General features: G+C 48.8%; 2 protein-coding genes across 6 annotated transcripts in view; both read right to left on the bottom strand.

Annotated features, from left to right (window-relative positions):
• Positions 1–4,588, bottom strand: part of CD151 (CD151 molecule (Raph blood group)) — a 36,063-nt gene extending 31,475 nt beyond the window's left edge. For 3 of the 4 annotated variants that reach the window (XR_007204495.1, XM_048308146.1, XM_048308145.1), the window contains exon 1: positions 4,483–4,588. The gene's annotated coding sequence lies outside the window, so the exon portion shown is untranslated. The remainder of the gene's footprint in view (positions 1–4,482) is intronic. The other variant, XM_048308148.1, reaches the window with a different exon arrangement.
• Positions 4,589–7,488: 2,900 nt separating this feature from the next.
• Positions 7,489–13,449, bottom strand: part of CRACR2B (calcium release activated channel regulator 2B) — a 29,431-nt gene continuing 23,470 nt past the window's right edge. The window contains exons 15-18 of one of the 2 annotated variants that reach the window (XM_048308143.1): positions 13,036–13,150; positions 11,451–11,558; positions 10,667–10,743; positions 7,489–9,641 (exon numbers count right to left, since the gene is read on the bottom strand). In XM_048308143.1, coding sequence (XP_048164100.1) covers positions 9,557–9,641; positions 10,667–10,743; positions 11,451–11,558; positions 13,036–13,150 — 385 coding nt within the window. In that variant the 3' untranslated portion in view covers positions 7,489–9,556. Of the gene's footprint in view, positions 9,642–10,666; positions 10,744–11,450; positions 11,559–12,041; positions 12,147–13,035; positions 13,151–13,449 lie in introns of those variants that run through there. The other variant, XR_007204494.1, reaches the window with a different exon arrangement.

Genomic DNA, 13,449 nt, shown 5'->3' with positions numbered 1-13,449 from the left:
GTACAGCACAGCAGATCTTCCTTCCATAGTATCTCCAAAAGGTGTTTCTTCCTTTAAACCTATCCCTCTCCGACAATGGCAAAGACATCTGGGAAACATGCTGCAAATTTCAGACCAACTCCACTGTTTCTTAGGAGCATCTGTCTTCCACATCACAGCTACAAGGACAAGTTTCACCAAAGCAGAGGCACTTACCCTTACAACTCTTCCCACTGCCCCAGCTCCCCACTGCTGCTGTCTTTCTTACAAAAGTAAAGAAAACCTGGCTTGAATAAGTGAACTTTGCTCCTTTTGTATTCAGATCTGGCACCAGCCACAGATAAGAAACAATGGTCAATGCCAAACATTTTTTGTCACTGACTTCTGCCTCAGCTTTTCTTTATGAAGCCTCATTACCACTGCCAGGAACAACCTGTGGGTCTGAGCAACATCCTCTCTTGCACCTCCCACATGTCTCATTTCCACCTCTCTTAAGAGACCATGTCACACCCCACATCCTCCACACTCCCTCTCTGGGATGCACTCAGGTAGGAGAGGCGGCTCCAGAGCAGCCTACAGGGATGCAGGCAATGCAATGTTAATCAAGAGTTGCACAGTGTGTATTTGCTTGGCTGCACCCTCAAGACAGTGCCTGTGGGTCAGTACCCAAATGAATTTAAACAGCTGCCAAGGACCTTCCCTCAACTGTTGCAGAATATAATTCCTGATGTCCTTCCTTATCCCACTAAACCAGTATCCTGCCTCCAATAATGCCCACCACTACTGGCATCAAAAGCATGCATGAAATACACACACACACACATATATATATATGTGTGTGTGTGTAACTCCATGAAAAGCCCAGCTGGCATGTCATGGCATCAATTCATGCTTGTATCCTTCCAAGGAGCTGGACACACTTTCAGTCCCATGTTGAGCTTATTGCACTCCTGCCCTACAGAGCTGCACAGCAGTTTTCCAGCATGGGCTGGAGTCAAAACCACCCAACCAGCACAAGAAACTCAGGCTAGAAACGTGGACCAAGTTGGTCATATACAAATGACCAGACCCCAAAACACACCTCTTACTCAGCCATGCAATTCCAGGAGTGCAAAATAGTCATCACCCTCCTGCTCATTTTGCCAAGAATTTTATTACTGTCAGCAGCCAGGACACAGGACTTAATAGGATTCCCTGAATCCATTCCCCAGGATCCCAGGCTGTTGAGATCACAAGCAGAGGAGTCTGGCAGGCAGGACAGACGAAACACTGAAGAAAGATGCCCATCAGCAGTGCTGCTATTACAGGGCAGATCCTTGCCAAGAGGGCCCGGCAGACAACAATTTCTGTGCCGTGGGGAGGGATGGAATGAGGCACTCTCCACAGAACTGACAGAACACCTCATCTCCATTCCACATGCCTGCCATTCCTCATTTCTCCCTCCACACCTTGGCTTCAGACACAGGGTAGCCAGGAAAAGCACATTTCTCACAGACTGGGAAGATGGGCACCATCCTGGGGAAAGCTCTGTCAAAATGCAAGTACAAAAAAGGATGGGAAAACGGGATGACTTTACAGTGACACTGTTCATTTCATTTCAGCTTTGCTGTGACAAAAGAAAAATCACATCAGAGTCTGAAAGGCAGGACGAGTGAGTGAGACAGAAGGAGACCTTCACCCTTAGGATCTGAAGATTTTTAAACAACCAGGGAGACTTAGGCTTCTGTTCCTCCCAGCCAAGGAAGCTGAGATGAGCTGTCATTTCTAGGAGTCCCCCTTCCTCAGGCTTTTCATGACCTCAGCTGTCAGTGCACACAGGGAGAGCTGGAGATAACCCACTGTTGAGCTCAGGAGCAGAAAGTAGAGTGAGGAGTAGAACATCCTCTCAGGAGGCCTAAGGAACAACGCTGATGAGGCCACTGGGGACAGTAATGGTAAACTGTGACATGAAAAAGCACAGCTACCCTTTCTGTTTTTCAGAGTCTGTCAATTTTTTCTTTCTAAGCTTCTGTCTTAAACAGAAGGCACAAAAAGAACAGAGGGACAGTATGATTGCTTTACAAATGACCAAATTACCTAGAAATGCCAGACAGGACAGTCTGCCACAAACAGGGACACATGGTGACAGAGATGTTACACAAACAAGCACATGCAAGTACACTTTTTCCTTCCATGCATAACCAATAGTCCAATGCACTCTTGAGAGCAGAAGCCAAACTACGTAGAAGGAACAAGTGAATTTGCCAGTGGGATGGCCTGGCTAGAAGAGACACAGCTCTCTAATCAACCCCCTCAGGCTGTCTCAAGAGCAAGGGGAGCTGTTGCCTTCTGTGCACGTCTAATGGAAACAGCCAGAATCGAGATACAACTTTTATTTACTGGAAATTATAGTCCTGCTGGAAAGTCCCTAAAGGGAGAGAGAGCCCTTCATCAGCCACTCCCACCTAGCATTTTTGCTTGACAAGGGAGTACAAGCAGCTTTCTTCCACCCCTTACTGAAGAATCTCTCACACCCAAAGACAAACTTTCAGAGGCTGCACTGAAAGTAGCAAATAAACCCCATTTAACACACTTGCCTTGAATTAGGAGAAAGAAAACGTGTTAAACTCTCACAAAATGTACCACAGGAGGGACTAACCACCTCAGACTCCAGAGTAAAATGAAGTGTTATACATGGGACATTATTTCAAGCACTCAGAAAAGGTGTTTTCTTATTGATTCCTGAAGCCAGCATACAGCAGGCAGTGCCAGGACTTTTACCAGGCAACAGGGGAAGTCATTCTCCTCCACTGCAGAAGCCACATGCAACAGTTTGGAATAAAACATGCTTTTTGCAGAAATACAGCACATGGCCAGAAGGAAATACAGGCCAGGAACTCAAAATACATCATCAGCACACTACAGAGCAAGGATGTGATCTGAGGAGAATTACACAGAGGAGCTCAAAAGCTGCCACCTCCTTCAGCTCACAGCTCAAGCTTCCAGCAAGGACATCTGACTCAGAAGTACTGGCAGCCCAGAGCAGCTGTGGCAAACCAGAGCCCAGGCCCACCTGTGCAAGCCAGTGTTGTGCCTTTGACAGGGACCTGTCACCAGACACGCCACATAAAGCGTAAGTGATGCTACCCCAGCTTCCAACAATCCAATTCCCCACTGGCCAGCTTCCAGCAATCCACAGATTGGGAACTGCCTGTCCTAGGCACGCAAAATGCTTCAGAGAATATAAATACACTGAAACTTCTGCACTGACTTTTCTAGTTACCATGAGCTCAGCAACAGCTCAACGGAGCCAGGCGTTCCGCTCCCTCCACAACAGGCAGCCCTTTGGCAGCAACAACAGTCAGCCAGGAGGACTGGGATGGACTTTGTCTGACTGGTGGCATGCTAAGAGGCTCTTCGGCCTCCACAGTATCAGGTAGTAAGACCATCCACCAAACCAAAAGCTTCCCTTAGAACCTTGCCAATGGCCTTTAGGTGGCAAAGGAAATGCATTTTTGCAAAAGGACCATCTTTCAAAACTGTTTGAACTAAATGGCCTCTGATGGGTGATGCTATTTCAATCAACCCTTGTTCTACGAGGCACCACATGAACCCTCAGGGAAAGCCAGGAAGCGCTGTAGGAGGACAAAGGAAGTGAAGCAGCACAATTTAAGGGATGCTACACAGTAGCCTGAAATAAAGACATGTCATTGCTAAAATTCAACAGGATACTGCAACAAGTTGATTACAAAAGCTCTCAGGAAAAGTCAGATTTAAAAAATTACAGCAGTTTATGTTCTTCATGAGAGGACAAGAAGAAGCAGCTACTTGTAAAGATTCCTCATGCCAAGCAGCACAACGGTGCAGCAATAACCCATCGTCATCAGCTCCCCATTTGATGCAGCTTCCAGAAAATGAAGGGAACAGAACACCGCCTGGACTGCGTGGTAAACAAGGGCTCACTCTCTCCCTCCTCCTCCTCCTCGGGTCCTGCAAGCCCAGCATAAAGGCCAAGTCTTTATTTGTACAACAGGGAAATTTAACTGAACAAAAGACAGAGGGGGATAATAATCGTTTCACAAGATTTATGGCAATATTCAGAACACCTTCACTAATTCCGCGGGCTGTGCAAAGTTTATGACACCACCTGCAACAGGTTAAAACACTTTTCTAATGAAAAAAAAAAAAAAAAAAAGAAGAACCACAACAAAGCGTACACGGGCCAAGCCCCTGCGAAGCTGTGCAATGCCACAGGGCAGTGCAGGGGAAGCAAAGCAGGGCTGCGGCAGGGCCGGGGTTGGGTGGCCGCGGCCAGGTCCCCACGGGTGCGGGCTGCCGGCAGGGACGGCGGGAGGGAGGGAGCGCCGGGCCCCGCTGCCGCACACGGGGCCCAGGGGCCGCGCTCGGCCCCGCTCTCCGGTGCTGCCGCCCCAGCCCCTTCCCCGGCCTCGCTTCCCCGGGGCCGCCGCGCCCCCCGCCTCCCGCCGTCCCCCCGGCGCCGCCATTTCGGGCGCTCCGCCTCACCGTCGGCCGCCGCTCCGCGCCGCCGCACGCCCCGACCTGCCGCGCTGCGCGGGAGGGAGGCAGGCCGGGACGGGAGGCACTCTCAGGAGGGCGGGAGGGAGGCGCGGCCGGCCCTGCCCGGCCCGCCCCAGCCCGGGCCACCTCCCCCGCTCCCGGCCGGCCCGGCTCGCCCCCTGCGGCCGGGGCTGCTCGTGCTCTGCGGCGCTATCCGCAGCCCCGGCTCGGCTCCCGCGCCTCACGTTGCCATTTCCATTGCCGCAGGCAACACCTTACAGCGAACTACTGCTGCTGGAGCGGCTTTTTTTTTTTTTCCTTTAAGGCGTCAGACCTGCTTGTTAAAAGAGTTTTCCATGGAACACCCTGTAAATTAAAATCAAGCCCTGACTGGCACATTGTCTCATCCTCCCATTACCTCACTTGAGCCGCAGCCCACATACTTCTGTGCTAAGCAGCAGCCCTGTGCGGGGGATGCTCCCAGGAAAAGACCCACGCCCTCTCCGCTCCACGGCTGAGTGGCCGCACATGCTTTTTCAGGGGCGGGATGAAGAGAGGAGATCTGGGCAGGGAAGGAAAAGGCCAGTTTAGAACCTCCTGCTTGCCCTAAGCTCTCCATGTGCCCAACTCAAAAATCACTTCATCCTTCCCAAGGAGTAGGCTCACTTCTCTCTCTCAGCCCATGAGAATCCTGCCTAAGCTTTAGTTCAGAGCTGCTGGAGAACCAAGTGGTCAAATAGAGCCTTGGAGGATCAGCTTGCTTACACACTGAAAGGTTTGTTGCAGGGAATATGCGGTAGAACCTGGAAGCCACAAGAGATGCCAGCCCCTGTCCAGGTCCTGGCCCTCCTTGGTGGAGCCCTGGGTAGCCGCCACACTGGGCCACTGCCTTCTTGCCATGTCCAGGGATTTCATGCACAAACAGGAAAGCACGGAACCCTCCCACCGTGGCAGATTTGGGTCAGCAAATGGGCATGACCGGGCACAAGTGCTTCCTGCACTTGGGAGAGCCTGCAGGTAAAGGCGAGATACACCACAGGACCCCCCCACCTCCACATCCTCAGCTTATTGCTGGAGTAATAGATACTTACTGCAGATACTTGTTTACCTTGAGAAGACTAATTGTACCTGGTCAGGTCTCCTGTGGACTAGTATATTCAGAAGTAGCACACAGCTACACTTGTGTTTGCAGCATCGTATATACGTATATAAACATGCCCCGCAGGCTGCAGAGGCTGGAGTCGGGTTATTGTAGCCTCGCCAGCCGAAATTTCCGTGTAACTCATCAACAGCCAGATAAGTAATGAGTGCCTTCTAGCAAAGCTCTGAACTGCAGCGCCGCGGGTCTCTTGGCACTGAGAGGGAGGATCGCCAAACAGAGCATGTGACGATGTATAATGGGCTGTGAGGTACATTTATAATTGGAGATGAAGTACTTGGTCTATATATATTTATAGTCTAAGCAATCAACAAGTAAAAAGATCATGAAAAGACACAAACAGAAGGTGACAGGACAGAAAATAATGTGTGAGTGGTTGCATGATCCCCATAGCAGGAACTCATTAATTGTGTGTATATGGAAAGTGTCCCTTGGAGTTCAGGCTGCTGGAATAAAGAAGGTAGTGGAAAACAACATCTCAAACCTTTGCAATTCCTGCATTTGTCCTGTGGAAAAGCTTTAAACTTTACACTGTGGCTTAATGCTCTCTTTTCAGCCCTGTTTTGGCTTTTCAAAGAGATGCTGTCAGCCTAATCCTCTTATGCTTACCCTTAGCATATTAACATGAAAGAGACAAGTGGAAGCAAAGCAGAGTGAGGTCCCTTTGCCGGCCTGCAGAGATTTGTGGGACCATGGCTGCTTATCAGAGCAGCTGGGTTTTTTTGCTTTTGCCCTTCAACCTGATTGTGTACACAGCTGCACTGTTGCATGTGCCAGGATAAGGCTTCCCAGGCTATAAGAAGAGTACTTTCTTGTGATATGATTCCAAAATACCTTACAGATTATGTGCAAAAAGTCACTTGTTCACTAAGAGGCTGGAGCCAATGTGGTGAAGGAATAAGCCCCCAGGCAGTCATATTTTGCATCCTCCCTCAACTCATGCCCCCTCAGGATATCCCATTATTCGCATTTATGCTGCAGTTTCCAGCAGTCACTTACAAAGGGTGGCTGCTCACAGAGCTTCCATTTAGAGGCAGGAGAGATTCTGGTAAAAAAGAGGGATGTAGTAAAATGAATTTCTTGGAAATTCTGGTCTAGTTTGGGTCTGATATCAGACAGGTTTAAAAACTAGCAGCATGCCCCTTTAGACCGCATCTTGGCCTTCTAACAGGATATTTAATTATTGTCCTGAGAGACAACAAAAGACCTTCCAGTAATAAACCCCACCCTGCTGTTTATCGTTGTCCAAGCTCAGCCTGCTCAAATTCTGTGCCATTTTGTCATCCTTGAAACAAAAATCCACCCTTCCTGCTTTAAAAAAATATATGTTACAATGAACTACTTGTGCTGTCAGTTTATAGCAGGGGAAATGAGTAATAATTTGTTTGGTCAAAACTGCAGTGTGATTAGTTCTGTAAGGCATGAACATCCAAGCTGGAGCCATGCCAGGGCACAAGGATTAAAAGCAACCAAATTCCTAACTCTAGTGAAAAGGATGCATGGGATATTAACAAAATAAAGATTTAGTTCTATGAATATAGGTAACAAGGTGAGAACCTGCCCTCTCTGAAAGCACTACCCCCCCGACACTGGGGAAGTATCTCGCCTTTTTCTCCCCCATGCTCTGCCTTCCCTGAACAGCTGGACTCTGGCTGCTTGAAAAACAGCCTCTGCCTCCAAAACATGGGGTCCTGGTCAACTCTCTCCCTATTTGTAAGAACCCCTGTGTACCACCATGGGGGACAGGCCACTTCCTGAGCAGTGAAAAGGGAAGGTCACACTACAATCAGTGATTGAAGATGGGAGGCTGAATCTCCTGCGGTGCCTGGAAAAAAATCTCTCAACACAACCGCTTCTAAGACAGCATTTCTTTATTGTCTGTACTGTTTGCACACTAAGAAAACCACTCAAGGTTGTACATTAAAAGAACCTGATGGTTCTTGCCTTTGCAGTATGACAGCACTGATAAAGGTAACACACACACTGGCCCGTATTTGCGTGTCAGCTGTATTTCACGCCTTTGTCTCGGGTGTGCTGTGTACAGAGTGTGGGAGGTGCATGTTCAGAACACCTTAGCACGGATTTCCCTTCCCAAACATCGCTCCTTGCAAACACGAGCAGTTCCCTGGCAGCACTGTTGGTCTTACTCCAGGCTCCACACCAGGTACCCTGCTTCCTTCTGGACCTCTTGTAGCTTTCTGATTCCCAGTCTCTAGAAGGTGCTGGTGCAGTTAAACAGTGTGAGTCACAGCCAGCCAACAGTAAGGACTGAGCAGGATCTTACTACTTTCAGCTCTTCCTTTTACTCAGAAATCCTGCTCTTCCAGAGAAAAACTTCCTCTTTCCTATCAGAAGTAAAAGGCACCAGGAGGAACCATGGAAATTCTTTGTAATACTGATGGGCTGTAAATGACTCAGAGCACTTTACTTGCATGGGATACTCCCAGTGAAATTTGTGCAATAAGCAGACATTCAGAGTGGCCGCCTTATCCCAAGAGAGGAAAGACCATGGCAAAGTACGGGCTTTCCCTATGCCGCAAGGCTGGGGGGCTGCTTCACAGCTGCAGTATCACATCTTGTGCCTAAAATGTCAGTCACACACAGAAACAGCCTCGAAAACAAAAGGGAAAAGGGCACTACCAAAAATCTCACTTAGTCCCAATAAGGCTTTGAGAGCCACTGAGCTGCAAACCCGAAAGCATCGCACCCCAGAAGCTCCACGGCCAGGCACAGTGGCAGCTATGCCGACAGGAGCACCTCTGGGGACAGTTTCTACCTCTGCCCGTGCCTCTCCTCCCCCTGCTTTGCCCCACCCCTTAGCGACAAGAAGGCCTCTTCCCAATGGGAACAGGTTCAATCCAGCTCTTTCTCAGGCCCTTCACCAGTAAAGTGAGGCTGTTGCTCAACGTCACTGCAAGAGAAAAAGGTACATTTCCCACAGGCAGCTGCCCTGTGCTTCCAGCCCAGGTGCACTTGAAAGCACTGCGGTGGGATCTTTCAGGACTGCGGGTGAGGCAGTTCCGAGTTGCTGGAGATTCTTCAGGAAAGGATAAGAGAATGGGAGGAAACAGGCAGCATTCAGCCTTAAAACAGGCTATATATGGCTCCCCTGGTTTGTATAGCACAGCTCCTGCAATTGGCTATGAATCAGCAGCACATGCCAGTGCCTGCGGGTCCCAGGGCAACTGCTCTGTGTTCCGTAAACATACAGCAGGACAGCGAAAATGTCCATTAGGGTGACAAAGCCATGAAAGCCATTGAGATGACTAGTCCTATCAGTCCATACTATAATCACACATGGAATCTGTTAACTACAATATTGACAAGCCCAACCAAATCCTGCAGTAAATACAGGGCCTGATCCAGATCTTGCCAGAAGTGGTGGAAGTGTTCTCACTCACCACAGCGGGCTCTCAGCTGAGCACTGCTGTTGCAGAACTAAGAGATGATGCTACTCTCTGGGACCTGGATCACTACTTAGAGCTAGCCCAAACTTAAAATAATTTCTTTATCTCTTACATGGAAATTCTATTTAATACAGACCCACTGTGTCCTCTGCTCACTGCTACTAGGCCACTTCTTTGCCAAAAAGAACAGGAACAAGACTTCATCCCTTTACAGGGAATCAACCTCTCCAGACAGAAGGCCCAATCTGTGCTACTAGCTAAGACCAGTCAAATTCCCCCAAAGAAGCAGAGGCCTCCAGAGACCAGGGCTGCATGCAGAGTTAGGAAGTAGAACAGTGCAGATAATATGCACATTTTGGCCTGATTTGTGCCTCAAAATTCACAGACTGGGAAAAGCTGCACCTTCCCCAAGTCTCTAGAGAGCTGATACCATCAAATTCAGCTTGCTTGAAAGGAATCCCCAGCTTCATGATATACCATTGGCACATGTCTCTTGCTGGCACATCAGTGTGCTTTATGCGCAGCACCCTTTCCTTCTGCTGATATCCTCCAGCTGCAGGGCATTCTCCCTCTGCCTGTCTTCTTGTGCTGTCAGCAACCTGGAAAGAGCAGCACAGAGCAAGAACACAACCTGGTTACTGAGATCTTCCTTCCAAGACGTTTGCCTCTGCTCTTTGCTCTCCACCAGCCATTTAGGATTTACATTTAGGATTGCAAGAAGTAACAGGCCCAAAGACTTGACTTCTCTGGAAGTCAGGCTAGATGAATAACACACAGAGAATGAGCATGAATTTCCAGGGAATGGGGAAAGCAACTGGACACATACAAGAGGGGGCACCATGGCGTAGTAATCAGAGCACCCATGTGAGTGGCCTGTGCCTTATTCCCAAGCTCCCCCATTGATGTCAGAATCCCAGGTTGTTTGTTCCACCTGTGTGGGCCATCTTGGGCAGCAGCGTGGTAATAAAGCATGCTGAAGGCACATGCTATGGGAGATGTGATTCACCTAGCTGATAAGTAAATCCTCCCAGTTAATGAACAGCTATGTCCTGCTGTGGCTATAACAGAGATGATGCAGGAGGTGGTGAAGGGATAAAAGAAAACAAAATGATAGCTTTCATGCAAGATTTAAAATACCTTTTTTTCCCCAAAATTACCTGTTTTTTAAAAAACTAAAAATCTTAGGGCAAACTTCTTTCAGCCGAACAGTATCTTATCTCCTTTTTAAACTATTGCCACTGAAATAGCTAGTCTGTACAATGCTTATTAAGATAGGGAAGAAAGAACCCTTAGAGCTGCATGCAGACTTCAAACTGAAAACACCAGCTTAAAATCTGGGGGAGTATGCAAGGATTTTGTGATGAAATATTCAAATTAAACTACTAATCTTGCAACAGCCAGATCTACCAGGTGAAGCTTTGTATGCAAAAACATCCAGTCTACACTTGGTGCTCTCCAGGCACAAAAGACAAGGACCTGAAGTCAGAGGAGTCAGGTCTTTTTTGGGATGTGACAAAGTCCATCTCTGACACCCCTCTCTTCTTGGGCCCATTCCCCAGGAGAGCCCACACCAGTCACCTCCAGCTGGGGAAGTATCCCAGGGTGACTGTTCATGTTCACTGACCTGGCCATGTGCAGCATGGGCTCCATGATGTTGTAGCCAGTCATCGCACTGCACTCGTAGAACACAGCCTTGTACTCCTGCCAGAGAGCACAGCAAGCACCCACGGTGACTGCCAGCTCTCTACCAGCACCATTCACCCACAGCCTTGGGAGCTGGCCCACCCTCATCCCCAGGAACCCCGCCAAGAGCCATTGGAGCCAGGAGGGTGGCTGCTACCCTGCTGGGGTGCACACCCTGCTCACCAACCCAGGAAAAGGAGATGCTTTTTCAGCATTTGGAGCCAAGCCAGAGTGTCCAAAAGGGAGCACTGGGGGAGTTGTTTGGGAAGAGAAAGCATCCATCCAGGGTACTTTGATTCCCTTACCTTTCTGTTGTGAGTCCAGAAGGCAGGAAACACCTTTGAAACCCTGTCTCCCCCCACCCAGGGGCCAAGGTGCCAGCAGGCAGGCAGACAAGGGAGTGAGGAAAGAGGCAGGATAATGTTGCATTAAGGAGCCCACAAATGGGAAATCAGCCATGCATGTTGCTCTCAGAAAGACTGTAATGGGACATCAAGCCCCAAGAGAAATACATGAGCCTCCCTCAAGGGCCATTGTCTGCCACATACAGGCCACCACCTCATCCTCCCTGGTACCAGAGGGACCTTGGTACATGTTCACATTGGAGAAACAGGGGGTGGGACGGAGAGGGAAGGTACCATACTGGAAGATGGCTCCAAGAAGGGCTATCTGCCAGCTGGAGGGTGGCTGCAGAGCAGGTCAAGCAGCAGAGCACTGAGTCACACCTTTGCCAGCCTTTCCCCCTCCACCTTGGGCACATTCCGGGTCTCCCTCTGCACAGCATCCAATTTGTTTCCAAGCAGAAAGACCACAGCTCCGTCCTCGATACCTTCCTGCAAGAGAAATAAAGACCCCTAGAGACCCAGAAACTCAGAGCAGATCCTTCCAGCTCAAGCAAACAAGACCTTCAGTGGCAGCAGGATCAGGCCCATTAGATCATTAAAGGGCCATTCCTTCAATAGCCCCAGGGATTTGTGGAAGGAAGCTTGAACTAGGGAAACATACTCCAAATGTTTGGTATGTTCAGCTGGGATGGTGACAGAGGGGAGGCAGGACATAAGTGCCTCTCAGGAAAATAACAAAATGCCTAAAAAAAAGCAGCTTGCCCCATAGGCTATTCAGAATTTGGGATCAGGCAGACCTTCTTAATAAGCACAGTAATTTTTGTATGTGCATTACTGTGTCTAATGTGCTGTCCTAAACTCAATGATCCCATGCTGAAAATCCACTGGCCAAGCAAGTTAAGCAACCTTGAACCTTTGTAAATTGTCTCTGCAGGAACTGTTATTCCTAGGCAATTCCTGGAGCCCCCGTACCTCTGGTCAAATTCTCTACAGTTCCACTGGCTCACTAAAACATGGGCAGAAGAACAGGGCTCAAACATATTTCCACACTCTAGTGCCCTGGATGACATACAGAACCTGAAAACAAAATAAATACACAGATGGGGAGAGGAAAAGAAGAGAGAGATTAAAATTTACAGATTTCATGTGGTTTGATTTTCTGTGGGCTCGGTTTAACCTTCCTCCTGAAAGGAACCCAATTTTCAGAGCCTGGTTAGTTTTAAAGATCTTAACCATTGATCTTTCAGAGTCCAAAGGCATAAGTGGTTGTTTGTTTCGGTTTTTTCCCCAACAGGCTTGTGGAAATTAATCATATTAGAAACCTCCAACCTATACTTACTCATTTCACTAAGATCTTGGTTTTTTGAGACTCAGCACAATCAAAACAAAACCACCCTTGAAAATTTCCCTTCATCTCTTGATCATCTACACACAACTAATTTAAATTATAAAGAAAGGTATTTTTGTCTCCCCAAGAAGATATAAGCCACAGATAAATGCTTTAAGGAATGTTTGGTGGAAAACCAAGAGTATTAACACATTGTTACCAAATTTTAAGATTAAAAAGGAAATAAAAAGGGCCACCTCCCTTTCCTGTGCATAGGCCAGACACAAGGAGATCTCCCTGCCTGAGCACAGGTGGGATGTGACCATGTATAGGAGATGTAGCCAGGGCACATGAGCTGCTTACAAACCCACACTACTGTTTTGGCAGGTCCCACCACATTCTGCCACAGAAACAGCTCTCCCTGATTTAATGGGCCACCACTGGCTTTGTTACCTTCAACACAAAGCCCCTGGTCCCAAGCTGACCACCACAGGCATGTGCTTTGATAATTCAGCTTCACAAGGTCAATAGGACTTCCCGGGGCACTGAAAAATGTCACTTCCAGACAGACTGTTGGAGCTGGTCTGGAGCAAGGGAGCAGCAGCAGCAGCATTGGAGCAGCCCAGGTCCCACTCTCACCTGGATGCTGCTCATCCAGTTGCGCACCGCCACGAAGGAGCACTCGGCCGTGATGTCGTACATCACCAGGATCCCGTCTGCCTTCCGGAAGTACTGCTTGGTAATGCTCCGAAACCTGAGCCCAGACAAAACCAAAGGCACTCTCAGCACCACTTGTGCAATGACAAGACACAGAATGGTATTATCTGTTAGTGCAGGCTCTCTGCAAGGCCTGGCAGCCCCCGTGCATGGTGTGTCCCTCAGGGCCGGTGCCTACACACAGGTGACAGGTCAGACCCCTCCACCTTTGAGACAGGCCAGGCAGCCATAGGTGAGCAGGAATCTTGCCAAATGCATGGTGCTGAGAAAGCAAGGAGGAAGGCCTTTGTAGGTCCGGAAGAAAGAAGTAGAAGAATCTGTTTAGGTGGGATAGGA

This window comes from Corvus hawaiiensis, chromosome 6 (assembly GCF_020740725.1).
Source record: "Corvus hawaiiensis isolate bCorHaw1 chromosome 6, bCorHaw1.pri.cur, whole genome shotgun sequence".
Taxonomy (NCBI): domain Eukaryota; kingdom Metazoa; phylum Chordata; class Aves; order Passeriformes; family Corvidae; genus Corvus; species Corvus hawaiiensis.
Note: the sequence above shows the minus strand (reverse complement) of the source record. Positions and strands in the feature narration are given on the sequence as shown.